The sequence below is a fragment of the Pomacea canaliculata genome, linkage group LG7 (assembly GCF_003073045.1).
Source record: "Pomacea canaliculata isolate SZHN2017 linkage group LG7, ASM307304v1, whole genome shotgun sequence".
NCBI classification, from domain to species: Eukaryota; Metazoa; Mollusca; class Gastropoda; order Architaenioglossa; family Ampullariidae; genus Pomacea; species Pomacea canaliculata.
In genome coordinates, this window is record NC_037596.1 from 4912457 (window position 1) to 4927893 (window position 15437).

The 15437-nt window shown below is 37.8% G+C and overlaps 1 protein-coding gene and 1 long non-coding RNA gene across 5 annotated transcripts; both read right to left on the reverse strand.

Moving 5' to 3' along the window:
* Positions 1–44: 44 nt before the first annotated feature.
* Positions 45–6174, reverse strand: LOC112568279. 4 transcript variants are annotated; one of them, XR_003100046.1, is made up of 8 exons: positions 5807–6174; positions 4286–4403; positions 3821–3949; positions 2961–3368; positions 2478–2600; positions 1706–1935; positions 1312–1419; positions 45–782 (listed from the first exon to the last, which is right to left on the reverse strand). XR_003100046.1 is itself a non-coding variant. In XM_025245516.1 (8 exons), exons 2-6 carry the CDS (start codon positions 4368–4370, stop codon positions 1784–1786), a joined length of 702 nt encoding a protein of 233 aa, XP_025101301.1. In that variant the 5' UTR covers positions 4371–4403; positions 5807–6163; the 3' UTR covers positions 46–782; positions 1312–1419; positions 1706–1783. The 4 variants fall into 4 exon arrangements, 3 of the variants coding, with proteins under 3 accessions (XP_025101303.1, XP_025101301.1, XP_025101302.1); XM_025245516.1 differs by having other exon boundaries at positions 46–782; positions 2961–3173; positions 5807–6163; XM_025245518.1 differs by lacking the exon at positions 4286–4403 and having other exon boundaries at positions 2961–3173; positions 5807–6167.
* A 379-nt stretch (positions 6175–6553) lies between these two features.
* Positions 6554–11694, reverse strand: LOC112568290. The gene is made up of 4 exons (XR_003100051.1): positions 11199–11694; positions 10184–10409; positions 9702–9826; positions 6554–9203 (listed from the first exon to the last, which is right to left on the reverse strand). It is a non-coding gene; the product is annotated as an uncharacterized LOC112568290 (long non-coding RNA).
* Positions 11695–15437: the final 3743 nt, after the last annotated feature.

Here is a 15437-nt window from a genome sequence, read left to right on the forward strand (position 1 = left end):
GCAACTGAAGGGGTATATTACAAATGCATAAAAATATATTATACATATTTTTAATATATGCATAATATATACATATATACATATTTTACATTTTAATATATACATATTATACACATTCCCTCTTTATGTACAATACCTCTCACTCACACCCCAACACACATATTTATAGCTAATATATTACAAACTAATTTTTTTATCACTCCTTGATCTTTCCTTCTTCTAGACATTTGAAAACTCTTAAAAATATATATGCGTATAAAATTAAATAAACCAAAGCATACAAACACGTGTAAAAAAAGGACAGATTTTGGTCATGTGATATTTCTGCTCATCTCTCTCATTCCTAAGTCAGATTTGCACACACACACACACGCAGTCACTCACATCTGCTTATTTATATATATTTCACTTTCTCTCTAACACATACACATATTCTACAGGAAAACTGCAGAAGTCAAGATACTGATCAACAGCAATTTGTTCATGTGATTTTATGTTAAATGATGTAATAGGAACAAGACCCGATAAACCTCACAATATATCAGTGATGAATTGTCAATAATTGATAATTGTTCGTTTTAGTGTACACAGACATGATGAGCAGCACGATGACTATGAGTATGCCCTCATTCTGTTCCTGAAAACGAATCATCTTTTGCCTTTGTCAGCTCCGTTAGAGATTCGTTCGTGTCTTGTTGGACACTAGACTCGACCATCGACACTTACCGTCCAGACAGTTTTTTATCTCCGTATGGCCACACTTCACACCTCTTCTTCTGATGCTATCAACAAGAAATATTTTAAGTAGACATAAACTAGAATACGCTATAAGCCACTGATACTTAGTAAGAAGTTTCAATTTCAGAACATTTTAAAAACGATTGAAAAATTTTTTTTTCTGAAGAATCACTGACTACTTCATGAGTTGAAACTTCACAAACGCTAAAGGCGCTTATGGAAAATATCAAGTATAGCGATGAACAAAAACACCATTAGTAACAGTCTACAAAGGATCACAGATTAACACATTAGTTTGAAATGGTGTCCCAGAAACACTTCATCCCGACACTTCAGACACTTCATCCCGACGACACTGAAAGGATTTACACTTATAGAACTTTAACTATAGATCAAATGACATAGAGTGTTCATAGTTAAGGATTTGTTTAGGGATGAAGTGTCTGGGGATGAATGTCTAGGGGATGAAGTGTCGGGGATGAAGTGTCTGGGGATTAAGTGACTGGGAACCGTGTACAATACACACGCCTTAGTGTGATTAATAAAACAAGTAACAATTTCCTTTGTACTTACCACAATAAGTAACCGGCTAAAATGCTGAAGAGAACGATCACCAAGGTAAAACGATTTTTACAACGATTTCAGTTGTCCTCTTATTGTCTTTTTCGGTTCCAGAGGATTCTGCGAAGCAAACAGGAGAATGAATGTTCGAGAAGAACATACTTCTATTTTTTTTTTCTAACGACCGCGATTAGGTAAAGGATAGAGAATAGAACATAGTCTGATGATGTCATATGGATTGTGTTCATTTGTCATTCCATTTCTATTGAAGACAGTTAAAAATTGGCTGAAAACTTAATTGTATTCCAAATTGTTTGCGACTACATTAACAGGAGAGTTCTTTAGCTTATTCTTGCTGATCAAAAATAATGTCACGTGATTATCAGGTACATCAACAAACTCGTACCGAAATTGCTTTGGGTGACAAAACTCTTGGGCTGATCAAAGCCAAGGAAGCAAGGTTTGATCCCCGTTGCTTTGGTTCCTAACAGCTGACAGGTGTATTTTCTTGTCTGGTTGCCAGGGGCAGAAGGCACTTGGACAACGGTAATATCTGTAACCACACTGTCGTATTCATACCTACTGCGAACAGAACAAACCATTTTTCACCAGCCCACCGACAGTCAAGTACTGGGTCTGGAAAAAAAGAAGCGATTATATAGCATCCACCCGGATTTCAAGAAGAAAGATATTTGTCTATTGTTGTGTAACACTTATCTTTGTTTGGTCTTCTAAGGTTAAGCTTTTCGCTAACTGTGGCTTGTTCTTCAAAGCTAACATATTACGATGTAAAATGTGCTACAAAAAGAGCATAAATGTTCCTTCTTGCTTGTACTCTGCTTGTTTGGTTTAGAAACATCTTGTGATATTATAACTGAAGTTTAAAAATTTCACAGCTTCATGAGTTTAATATCATTACACAGCGGTAATATTTATGATAAGTATTATGCATAACATATTATTACATATGATATTCACGGATATCATATGATATAGTTTACATCTTTTGTATTACAGAGTGATATGAAAAGATTATGATTTAAAAATGCATTTTATGACTGAAATTTAATGCACACAGAAAGTCCAATTCTAAACAAGTGCGAAGCTTATTGTTCGATTTGTTCTAGCTGGCAGTTACAGTAATGACAAAAGACAAGTGTAAAACAAATTAAACAGACCTGGGTCAGTGTCGTGATAGACCGCGAAGTTCCTCCGTGTCTGATTGACATCCTCGGGGAAGTGACAGGTTAAATTAGCCTTTGAACCTGTCACCACAGAAATGTCGCAGGTCACGTTCTTATCTGTGATGAAAAGTAAATCACACACACATACATAAACCCAGATGATTACCACTTAAACAACGTAAAAAAATTAAAAAGTTAATAAACAAAAGAGATACTTATAAAGATAATGCTCCCCCATCGTCTACTGCATCAACATGATAAAGTAGTTCTAACTAGAAAAATGTAACCATGAACAAATATCGAGTCTGTAAAAGCTAATCATGCTTAGTACTCCAGTAATCATCAGACTAAAGGGTGAAAGATACAGCTTGGCTAGGCTTTTGCTAGTCCTGCAACAATCACACTTATTATATCCACTCCCACCTCTGTGCTCTGTAACACATTTCTGTAACACTTTGCTCTGAACGACATCGTTACCTCGCTCCAGCTCGAAGTAGCAGAAGTCGATGTCACGTGATCGACTGCCGTACATCTGGCAACTGTATCTACCTGTGTGTTTCTCCGAGACATTTAGTATCCGGAGAGTGAGGTTATCAGAGACCTCGTTGTTAAACTCGTATCCAGGCTGCACAAGACAGTGTTCCTTACCGCTGATCCATAAACAGTCCAGCACAGGGTTTGGAAGAAAATCTACCCAAGAAACAAATGTCTATATTACCAAGAGGATGTCAGCGGCAAACCTCCTCTGCCTCCACTTCCCACACCAAAGCTTGAACTTTTTGTACCTTCTACAGCAGGAGAATTCACATCGTTTATTCTTTTACTTGATGTTCAACCAGAAGAGAATTTATGTCTTGGTCTCGAATTAAAAGCGGGAAAATTCACCTGCAAACAGTCCAGAGATATACGACCTATGTGCCAAGGAGTCTCTTTTTACAATTTAATGCAGTGTGATATTTTAGAACCAGACATATTATCTACGGTCAAGACTCCTGAATATTTATCTATTCTTGTATATGAAATAATGGACTGACCTAGCTGTATATAGAGTCGTAAACACCTTGAACACTAAAAAAAAACATCTTGATGAACAGCAATTCTGATTTGCACTTCACAAAAATTCAACAGTATTCCTTTGAGAGTTCGCATCATAGAGAGAGAGAGAAAAGAAAGAAAGAACAAAGAGAACAAGAACTGTACTCAGCAAAAGGAAATAAAACACAAACCACTGAATGACAATTACTTCACTGCGAGAGACAAGAACCAACCCCATCTAAAAGAAGTTAGGAAGAGATTTGTATGCAAACAACACAGGAAGACAAAAAGGATGGACATACTAGGATCACTGTTATAGTGATAAACAGTGATGTCCTTCTTTGTACGACTGATGTCTTCTGGAAAATAACAAGTCAGCTGTGCATTGTGCATGCCCTCTGCTGGTGGTATTTTACAGGACACCTTTTGTGCTGCAAATGATATACAGGACAAAAGTTTTAATTGAAGTTTTGACAGTTAGATAAGAGGACCTCTCAACACTTAGCTGAATAAAGTATTGCATTCAAGTTGAGATGGTAATTCCGTTATTTGCTGTTAGAACTCGCACACTAGTCTGACAAAAAGGTAATTTCAACGAAATAATTAAATAAAATAAAAGAGGGTAGTCTTTTGGTTCCTTTGTCTTATTTTTTGTTATTCAGGATGCCATGTGTCCTACCCAGTGAATTTCCTTTTTTATTTTATTTCTGTGTTATCTAGGTGATCGAGGATTAAGTTTTTTTTCGTGCCTTTCAGACTTGATTTACCTTCAGCGTAGACGGGAAACAATGGCGATCCAACCAAGAAGATAGGTAGACGAACTATCAACCATCTGAAGCTGGTGTGTAGCATTCTAGATTAGCTTAACCATAAACCCATTGCCACCTGAGAAGGAGAGACAGAAAGTAAATGACAGATATGAAACCTAACCAGACCCTCCTACATGCTTATGTGGTGACAGACTGAGCATCTCATGTGTGTTGTTGGAGTGGACTCAAACAGGTGTTAGAGAAATATAGACTGGCATTAAAGCAAATATACTGAATACTACAAGATGTCTCCGATGTAAACAGCGTTGCTTTGCTGTCACCGCGGGAAATCCCGTATGACTTATCTTGTAGTGTTTACTATATTTGATTACATGTTAATAGCTGCCTTAACCTATCCAAAGAGTTAAAACAAACTATACTGTTATTAGTGATAGCAGTGGTGGCACGCCCTCCAAATTCAAGATTCATGTAAAGAGACATGGATGTCCAGCCAGACAACTCCGCTGTTTGTCTGACCACCGTATCCTAACTATTCCTGTCAAAAGATTAACAACATAAGGTCGGAGCACTTTAGTTACAGTGTAACAAAAACAACTGAGCTCTCTTCTCGTCCATATCCAGGCACGCTCGCAGTCACACAAGCAGACACACGCTCGACGCGAGCAAAGAAGCCAATCGCTCCTCAGTGAACAGATAAACACGACCACGTAGGGACAGTAGAAAAGTATATATTTAATAGAGGTTAAAAAAAGGTGGCCGACTTAACAGGTGAAAATAAATGTCAGATATAAGACTGCCTGCAACTGCTTACATAGTATAATCGGCACAACAACATTGCTGCCCTCCGTGTGTCACTGAAACACGCTCACACACGCACGAGCGTTCGCGCGCGCGCACACACACACAATCTCAAGTGAACACACACTCGCGCTGGAAAACTCGCGCACGTTCTCTATCACACATACTCTCATTCTCATAAGCACTTTTTTATCTCACTTTCTCTCACAAATATCTACTCACTCCTCCCTAGCAGAGCCTGCTCTTTCAGACTTTCTCACGTGTTGTTTGTAATCAGCAACTTTGTTCATCGTGCGCTTTTCTAGTTAAATGTTTATGCTGCTGGATTAAAGTTAAAACTAAGCAACACAATTAGGAAATTAGGAATTAGGAAACTTTTATGAAAAAATTTTTTAAGCAAATGTACTGCACTACAAAACTAGTAAAATGTTATATATATATATCAAGGCACACAGCAGAAGCTAGCATGTATAGTAAAACTATGTTAATACAGTGGAACCTCGGTTAGCGAACGCCTCGGATTGCGAATACTTCGGATAACGAACAAAAATTTCGTTAAATTATGTCTGGGATAGCGAACAAAATTTCGGATTGCTAACATTTCGGATAACCAACATTTCGGATAACGAACAACTTTCCAGAACGGATTGTGTTCGTTAACCGAGGTTCCACTGTACATATCTCGAGTAGACAACAAAAGCCAGAAAATGCAAATCTTACCAATCATCAGCTCTGCTAACAGCATGTGTGTGTGTACAACAGTCAACTGCAAAACATTTTTGAGCGGCAAGTAAATCCCGCAGATGTGACCGCCCTCTCCGCACTTAGATAAGCTGCCTGTTGATGCATACACATGGCACTAGATGTAAACATAAGTATTATTACCTACTTCTGGGTCAATGATCTGTCGATAGCAGCTTCACGGGTCGCTCCAGTGAGAACTAAAAATACTTGTTGACGATCTACGGTCTAGTTTTGGGACTGTATAGTACATCTGTTTCTATGGCTAGCCATTGTGAGAGGTGGGGGGTTCTTTGAGTACTCCGCCTACCTCTCTCTCTCTCCATCCCCCTCTCCCCTCATAGTCCGAAATCCCCTCTTGGAAAATCCTCTGCCAAACCAATCGGTAAACACTGATTTTCGATTTCTCAAAACAAGATGGCGTTGTTTACTGGTTATTGACTTTTTTTTAAACTTTAGTTCTACTCATACTTTGTTGTTGTGACCTCCTGGTCCACTTCATTTTCCTACTGACCCACAAACAGTCAACCACGTGTTTTTTTTTCTTTTGATAAATTTTATTTTCAAAGTAAGCAAAAGAGTATACAGGCAGTCGGCACATGTAGGCACCTAAACAAACACACCATTTGACACAACACACAGCCTCACGCATAAAACAGTTTATCTACACTCCGTGATCGGTAATCAGAGTAGTCGATGAAATATATTTGATGATTTTCTGCCCTATTTTTTTTGAGGGGGTTAAGCAAATAAACACTGAGCTCGCCTTCAATGGAGTAGGAAGCTTTGAACTTTTGCTATCATCATCAACAACAACAAACATTAGTCAGACCAAGAAGAACTTCACTGTACATCATCACGTCGGACACCATCCTGCAGGTCCTTCCAATTGTCTGTTTCTCTTTTGTTCCTCCTTCCAGCAACTCTATCTCTGTTCATTCAAAAAGTTGTACATCCAGGTGCTTTATTTGGTAAAGCTGAGTGCAATATACTGTTTCCTTAAATCAAGTATACAAGTTTTGTTGGCGAGATACACGGCTAAAAACATCATCTTGCACATAAAGTCAACAACTCAGATGTCATGATATTACTTTGAAGGCGAAACCATCTAGTTTGTTGTAGGGAATTATAATAAATTGTTTGTGACACCAGTCCCGTTACTTTTCAGACACATCTTGTAAATCTCTTTCCAGAAAGTGTTGTCAGCTGCTTCTGGAATCGCGAAAAGTTGCAGTGCACTGTTCTGGATGGTTTCACTTACGACAATGTCGCCACAGACCAAGTGACCATCCGGATACCGCACGCCACTACGAAACACGCGGGGAAGTATACATGTCGGATGTCAGGGACCTCAGAGTCCGACAGTACTTCATGCCACTTTCATCCCAAGAAAGGTATCAGTTGGTGGCGACAAAATAAATACCGCCAAAGTAAACAATACAGGTTGTAAAAGTTTAACAAGTAAGCTTGAGATAGTACTATTTATCTAGCAGTGGTCCAGCACATGTAGCTCCAGGTGCAAAAAAAAAAATTGGCTCATGCAAAATCAAGTTTTAATCTTCATGTATTGATGAGGGATTGACAGGATTTTTACGATGACTTTAAAATTTTATCATTTATTATTTTTGACTTCAGGTTTACTACCTGACATTACAAGAGTCGGTAGGCATCCTATCTTCAGTGAACATTCTGCAGGAGGTAGGTTTTCCCGGAATAGTAAAATTTATCCGTAGTGCACAGTATAAACATCATTTATGGTTTTAGTTATAACAAGAACAGGTTTTCCATGATTGTGTAGCAGCAAATAAACAAAAGCAATCAATTCATCTTAGCAGACACATCTGTCTAATGAGATTGTATTTCTGTCCAGGCGACCTTTCGAGTGACCTGCACGTGACTCTGTTACCGATCATGCTTGTCTTCTTGTTCAAGAATTAATTTCGACACGAACAGTACTGATTTATTTATTTATTTTTTTTGCAGCGTAATAATTATATACCAATGTAAATTAATTATTGTATATATGTGTAGATGCTCAGTGATGGGAAAAGCAATACCAATTTACAATTGTATATAATTATATATTTATGTAATTTCTTATTGAGAAGGTCAGAACCGGGTCCGATGGCGGGTGTAGTTGCGGCCCTATGCTCCACTGGGGGCGATTAGGAAAAGGAAGAAGAAGATAATTCCTGATAAGTGTCAGCTGTGATATTTTCTCGTTTTGGTTTACCGAATCCGTCCTTTTATTGCGAAAAACAAACAACTTATGTTGCGAAAAGTTTATAAAATTAGTCTTGCATATTTTATATTTGCAGCATACAAATACTTGATATTTTATTCTAGTTTTCAGTTATCCTTTATTATTGTGTTATTGTTATAAACAAAATGTTTATTGCTACTGACTTACTGCTGTTAACATTTATAAGAATAATTCCGTCCATTGTTTGACAATTAAATACTTTAAAGTTTTGGATTCTTTCACCAAGAATGTATGAACAGTGTTGAGATGTTGAAAAAAAATTTCAGGGAAATCAAACCAGTGAATTGTACAGTTTCATTACTAAACCTAGTGCTCCTCCCAGTTTTGATGAGGTACATTGGTTTGTTTGACTGCTGGCACAATGGTTTCAAAATTTTTCCATATTTAGTTATACTATACTTTACGCTATACTTTTTTGTTGACCAAGCTTCAAATAGAAGCTACCAAAAATTGCTATCATTCAAAAATAAGTTATGTACATATAAACACAGAATTTTCTTTGAAATTCGAATGAAAATGGTAAAATAATGTGCTTTCTTTAACACATATAAATTTAAAATATAAAAGTATAAGTGACCCCAGAGTGTTCCAAGAGTGTTTTACAGTTTTTCCCAAGAACTCTGATCCAATAATTGCGCGCCTGTAATTAATATCTCTGTATAGCTAAATTATAAAACAGAATAAAATAAAGATAGGAAGAACGAACTATACTAAAGTAAGGCAAAAAACAAAGAAAAAGATATGATAAAAATATTCAATAATAATATTGATAGCTGCAAGCGCATTCCTAGTAGTTGCCATGGGATACAAACCAAATCGAAACCAACCAAGACAACAAGTCTCAAAAGATTATAAATAATGTCTGTGAGTGCCATTATAATTTCAAGTCCACAGGAACAAAGGCATGGAAACGGTCGCACCAGTATATTGGCAGCAGCAATAGTCACATGACTCATGGCATCGAAGACGAGAAGGATAACAGAAATGAAAATCCCTCGGTTAAGTCCATCCTCAAACACAGCATCTTGAACTAACAGAAGAAGGACTAGCAGCACAATGACAGCTATTAAGCGCCGGTTCTTGTAAAGTTATTCTTCTGCCTTCTAGGCCATTCTGTAAAATAGTCATGGTTGGTGGTCAAGTCCTAAAGTATTAAAAACACTCCACAGTATAATTAATGCATGCAAGAGAATTCACAGGGCATGTTCATGCACATGCAAACTCTCAGGCATATGATAAAATATGTTACATAACATCTCTTACATAAAAATAACAACAACCAATTCTTCTTTGCTTCAGAGCTAGCATTGTCACTTAATGCAATCACAAGGTCAAGACATTTTATTTAACATTATCATATTTATTTATATGCATCATATTCTTACCAGATGACTATAGATACTAAACTAAAATAAAAGACTATGAACTTACTACTGCATTTTTTAACACATATTTTACTCACTTCATAATTTTGTTATACAGTTTAACAAAATTATGAAGTGATAAAAATGCTTTCAATTGTAAGGCTTTCTACAAAATGTTTCCTTTCAAAAATACAAGTACACTTCCCTATACACAAAGTAATGTAAAGATATGTAAAGGAATTCTCACCCATGAAATAAGAGACAAGAGTGTAGAATGTCGCCTCATGTAATTAGCAAAGCAGAGGACATCCTGCCGGAAGTGCATCCAGGCACCCCTCCACCCACTTGCCTCCTGCTCCTTCTTTGTCAACACTTTTCACAAATACATCACTGCTTCAAGCCTTAGTGTTCTCTTTTCTTCTAACATTTGTAATCAAAGTATTTAACATGTTCTGAGAAATAGAACGGGGAAATTTGTGTATGTGTGCATCAGCTGCAGTATCTCTCTCCTTCACACAGACACACACACATAAATAAACATAGAGATTTACAGTTACAGTGAGTATTGATATAGTGCTTTATGTCCAAACCAAGCTCTAAGTGCCTTTCACACTAGGGTACTAACACATTTTTTTCAGGCCTAGGCATCAAATGAAGATCCATGGATCTTTATACATGAATATGAACAAGCATACATAATTATAAATTAAAAGAAACTATTCTCTATACCTGGCAAATCTAAGATAAAAATCTGTGTCACTTCACGAATTGGCAAGCGGCACTGGGGACAAGGAGGTAGGATGGAGAGAGGATCATGTTCCATCCACGCAGTTATGCAACTGAAGCAAAAGGTATGTCCACACGGGATACATGCTGCTGGCTCTTGCAGCATTTCTTCTAAGCAAATTGGACAGGATGGCATTGCTTTTCACTCGTTAATCCTCAACTGACCTGTCTGAAAAAAAAGTACAATGTACCCTCCTGTCATGTGTTCTTGCAAGTGGACATCATAAACGATGTCACACAGAAGAAGTTTAAAAAATGATATTAATTTTGTCAGTGCATGTTTCGATTAACAGCTACCCTATCTCAAACACCTCTTTCAACTCCTCGTAGAGTTAATTTTATTGTGGACACAGGCACTGTAACCAAGAGCCAGCTAAACAAAATGATCACAAATACGCGAGTGTTTGTCACATTGCACAAGGTCCATCTCGCTGTCCATGTACACAAACAAGGAACTAGACCGAGGTGAAAATGGAGTCGTGGACGAAATGACTGTTAGTCAACGGATCATCTGAAGCCTTAGAAGTGAAACAAAATCTCACAATCACAAAATACAGTCCAGCACATCACTGGGATTACGACAGGTCAAACAATGGACTCAAAAAATCAAAATTGACTTGGAAAAATTACAAAATCCAAAGAAACCCGAAGAGCTAGTGTTTATGGAGAGAAACAGCACTCACACTCACAGAACGCAAATATGATTTAGGAACGTAGTCTAAATTACACTTAAAATGTGAGCACTTGACATAGATACTTCCATAAAAGGCTAACAAAAATCTGTCGATGAGAAATATCCATGTAGCTTTGTAGCTTTTAGCTTAACTTAATTCGGATTATTTCCTTGTTTTGACTTTTGTGTATGTTAAAATACTTTTTTTAAAAAACATTTATCCCCAAATAAATAAAACACTGGTTATTTGCCTACTTGTAAACAAACTAAAAGTCTCAGTCAAACCTGTATGCCTTGAGACTGAAGCAGTCTGAATAAACGAACAATGTGATCACTGATAACCATGTCGAGCAGCCTCTTGTCATGTGTATTCCGTTGACTGACAACTTCCTATCATAACTGTATTTCTCAGAAATAAAAATTGCTTCGCAAATTGTGAACACTACACCTTTAAGGAAGACAGAGCCTCCTCTCTCCCACACACAGTCTCCTGGCCGGCAACAGTTAATTATATTGTTTTTCCCCTTTCTAGACCCATGTACAACATTTACAGATATAAAATCACATGCCATCTGTCTCATCAAGATACTGATGTGCAGCTGTCTCATTTGTAATCACAAGCTACTTTTCCTTTATGCAGGAGGTTTGAACCTTTCGGAAATTCCAATTGAGATATCAGTAGCAGGTTAGATAATTTAAGTATATGAGTAATGGACAGTCACAAAATGGACACAAAACAATCATGCGTCAATATTCTAGTTAAATAAGCATTAGGAAGCATGGTGGCTCATTAGCTGCACTTATACACAGTAACTGTTAGGATTGAGAAACTCCACAGGGCCTGATGGGTATGGAGTCATTTCTGTTGCCTTTTTCAAGCAAGACTTTTCCCCAAATCCATGTCATAATCTTACATAAGAACTCTGTTAACATGCGTTTCATTTGCAGCTAACATCTTGTTTGTGGTGGACTTTGTGGATCCTCGGCAAGGACGTCTGATGTTCAGTCTTGATACTAGTCGAACAAGGCCAATCATATCACTGTCCAGATACCACAAAGGGAGACACAGCTGTCAGATGTATTGCAGCTGAGGTCAGGATAACATCAGCTGCTACAGTCGTCTTCTGCAGGACAAAGGTCAAAGTTCTCGTTGAAGGTTGCAGTGATCAGTGCATTATCTTGTGTATTTGCTCCTACAGCAGCAGAGGACGCTTTTGATGCACACTAAAAGGTTTCCACTAATACAGACATATCTATTTACTAGAGTACATCTGGTTTTCGTAGTGTATGTTTGTACACAGCCAATTCTCATGATTCTGCTCATTATGTGGGTCCTCTAGCAAAGACAGCCATACTGAATGATGAGAGATTCTTAAGGTAATGTGCGCCGGTAAAGTTCGATGCCTAATGGACTCTAGTAAGTCAGGTTTTTTTTTCAACATCTGCTTACTTCGTTATAGAGAGCATGATAATAAGGAAGTTACTTCAACAGTTATCATTATTGTTATCTTCTTTTTTTTTTTTTTGTAAAGCTCTTTGACGCCGCCAATATGCCAGATAACTTCTTGTTTTTTATTATTATTATTATTATTATTATTATTATTATTATTATTATTATTATTATTATTATTATTATTATTATTATTATTATTATTATTATTATTATTATTATTATTATTATTATTGACTACGCTATTTCGATGTCGTTAGAGACAGCAGTTGTACAAAAATGTCTTGAAAACACAAAGATTTTCTCGTTTGATTAACTTTATTTTCAAAGTAAGCAAAGGTGTATATAAGCAGACCACACATGTAGACACCTGAAGAAACACATCATTTCACGTAACACACAGCCTCGCGCATAAAACAGATAGTTTACCTACAGTCCTTGATCCGTAATCACAGTATTTGATGAAATATATTTGAGGATTTTCTGTCCTATTTTTGGTTATGCAAAAATACACTGAGCTCGCCCTCAATGGAGTAGGAAGCTTTAAACTTTTGCCACCACCAACACCACCACCACCACCACCACCACCACCACCACCACCACCACCACCACCACCACCACCCATCATCATCATCATCATCAAGGAGAATATTAACGTTTTGTTCACTGTTCATAGCTAGAAACCAAAATCATCCAAGCTCTGATTTCTTTCCGCTGTTACCCATTACTGTCAAAATCGTAGTGCAACATTTGGTGCTGAGGTCTTCGCTCATAATACTTGTAAATCGGGTTTGTTCTCGCAGTCCAGCTGAAACAAGCAAAAAACAAGGCAAATCATGTCACTGCAGTAGTTAATCAGTTTGGAAATTTTTTTATTGCTTAATACTTAACCATGCTTAGCTCTACCACAGTGTCTTTATTTTGGTCTGTTAGTATGCCTGTTTACTGCTTGTCTGTTTGCATGAATCCGTTCATAAAACAGGGTGATTGGCAGGAACACTTTAAGCCATGACAGTCCTGTCAGCATCATCTGATTGTTCATACTTGGATTTGAGTCGAGACAAACACCAAAAAGCTACCTGAACATCTGTACGAGACTTAACATATAAACCTGTGTCCTCCATCTCACCATGCACCATCTGTTGGCAAATACATTTCGCACTCATCAACTGAAATAGTCTAATGATACAACTATTAATACTAAAGCAACACGTAATGTTAATTATGTCTCACTCACCAACTGTATATTGTAAAAATAATTACTGTCGACAAGATCAGAATGGGTATGACGCCGCCAACTGCAATTTTCATCCCAGTCCAGTCCTCTATATAATTAAAAAAAATACAAATTAATATCCGGCATTATTTAAAAGAACGGCATCAATGACTAAGCTACAACAGATTACATTTAAACTTTCGTGCCCCCTACCAAAATCATTCAAAAAATCATTTTAATTGACAATAAGTTGTAACACATGTGCGTACATCCGTTTCTTGAGACAGATTGTTCGTACTGATTGAGAAGGAATGTCAAGTAATTTTTGTTCAGTCAACTGTTTTCTTTGGTCATGAGCAAACTCATCTAGTATGGCATTTCTCTTTTCTGTGATTTTGTTTGAACATCGGTTTTGTTTTGAGAAGTTTCTGACATTTTTTTAGCTTTATTTCCCACAATGTTTCATTAAACTCAGATCATGTGACACGAGTTCATTACTCTTAGCATGAAATGAAGTCATATGAGTTTGTTGTTGTATTCTCACCTGCGGTGCTGCCATCTTGTGTTTCTACCTGCTCCATTGAAATCACGTCCACATTGAAAGTTTGACTAGAGTTTGGAGCATTGAGTTCCAATCCTTTTCTCATTAACGGAGTAAGTAGTCTCCAGGTTTGTCGCCACAGGACCAGCTCTCACCATCAAATCCATGGACAAAGAAGCTAAGGCGACCACAGCAGCAGCCACCCGACCAGCTCCAGATGACCTACAGGTCATGGCCGAGTTATGCACACATGTGTACAACTAGAACAGACAGACAGATTTTTCTAGAGGTTATTATCCAAGGAAGTATCACGTTCTCGATCGTTAGACTCTCTTTACCTCGGGAGTTGTTGATGGCCGTGTCTGTGATGTCTGTCCCGGAGGAAGACAGTTGCATCTCAATGCTTGTCAACACTTGTAGTGCTGGCCACTTACTTTTGACTTGACAAGAGTTCTCGCACTGTCATCCCGAGGTCTAAACACACAATAACAGGAAGCGCACGTGTCCACCAAGTTCACGAGACATGAATTGTTTTTTCTTCTCTAGAGCACTACATCCTTCATCGTGAAGTAAACAAGAATTATCCTGGAATCTTATCAAAATATCTCAGTAAAACAATCATGAAGAGATATTTTAATGCAAACAGTATCCAGTACTTTAATAAGGAGATTCTACACAATAATATCAGGAGTTAGAGTGCGAGTGTTTATACATGGTGTAGGAAGGTGGCAATGCCCGTGATGGGCAACAGGTTGACCTCAGTATAGTTATCTTCCCTCATCTTCCTTTGTTAACTTGAGTGTGATACTGGTCGTACTAGGTTGTACTTTCACTGTAGGTAGGCTTGTCAGGAAAGTACAAGGCTATGTCGAATGTCGAATGTCGAATGCGATGTGTTTTGCAGTTGTCCTGTTTGATAGTTTGATCACAGTTTTCTCCTGCACTCAGACTGCCTCCACATTCCTCGACCCCAACACAATCGAGGTTACACACTTGCTCTGCATCCTGTTCTTTACAACTAGAAAATGAATAAAGGTCACACAGGTCAACGGATGTAGACACAGACATACCTCCATCCGCCATCCCATACTCATAGGGACAATCACAAAGATGTAGGCAAACACGCGAACACGCTCACGCACGCATGTACACACTGCTCAAACAGACAGGCGCTCGTGGGTACATGCATGCACACACATATACAAATAACCCGGATAAAGGAGGAGAGAACCCCTCGACACACACACCATTCCCTACATATAAACACACATGCATACAGACATACCGACAGAGGGAGAGAGACTATCATTTCACCTT

Excerpts from the sequence above, each read along its gene's own strand:
- LOC112568279 (XM_025245516.1), bottom strand. The coding sequence starts at position 4,370 with ATGCTACACACCAGCTTCAGATGGTTGATAGTTCGTCTACCTATCTTC. Across the intron at positions 2,601-2,960 it reads CTACTTCGAGCTGGAGCGAG|ATAAGAACGTGACCTGCGAC; the intron begins GTAACGATGTCG and ends TTTTCATCACAG. Across the intron at positions 1,936-2,477 it reads CTATCACGACACTGACCCAG|ACCCAGTACTTGACTGTCGG; the intron begins GTCTGTTTAATT and ends CTTTTTTTCCAG.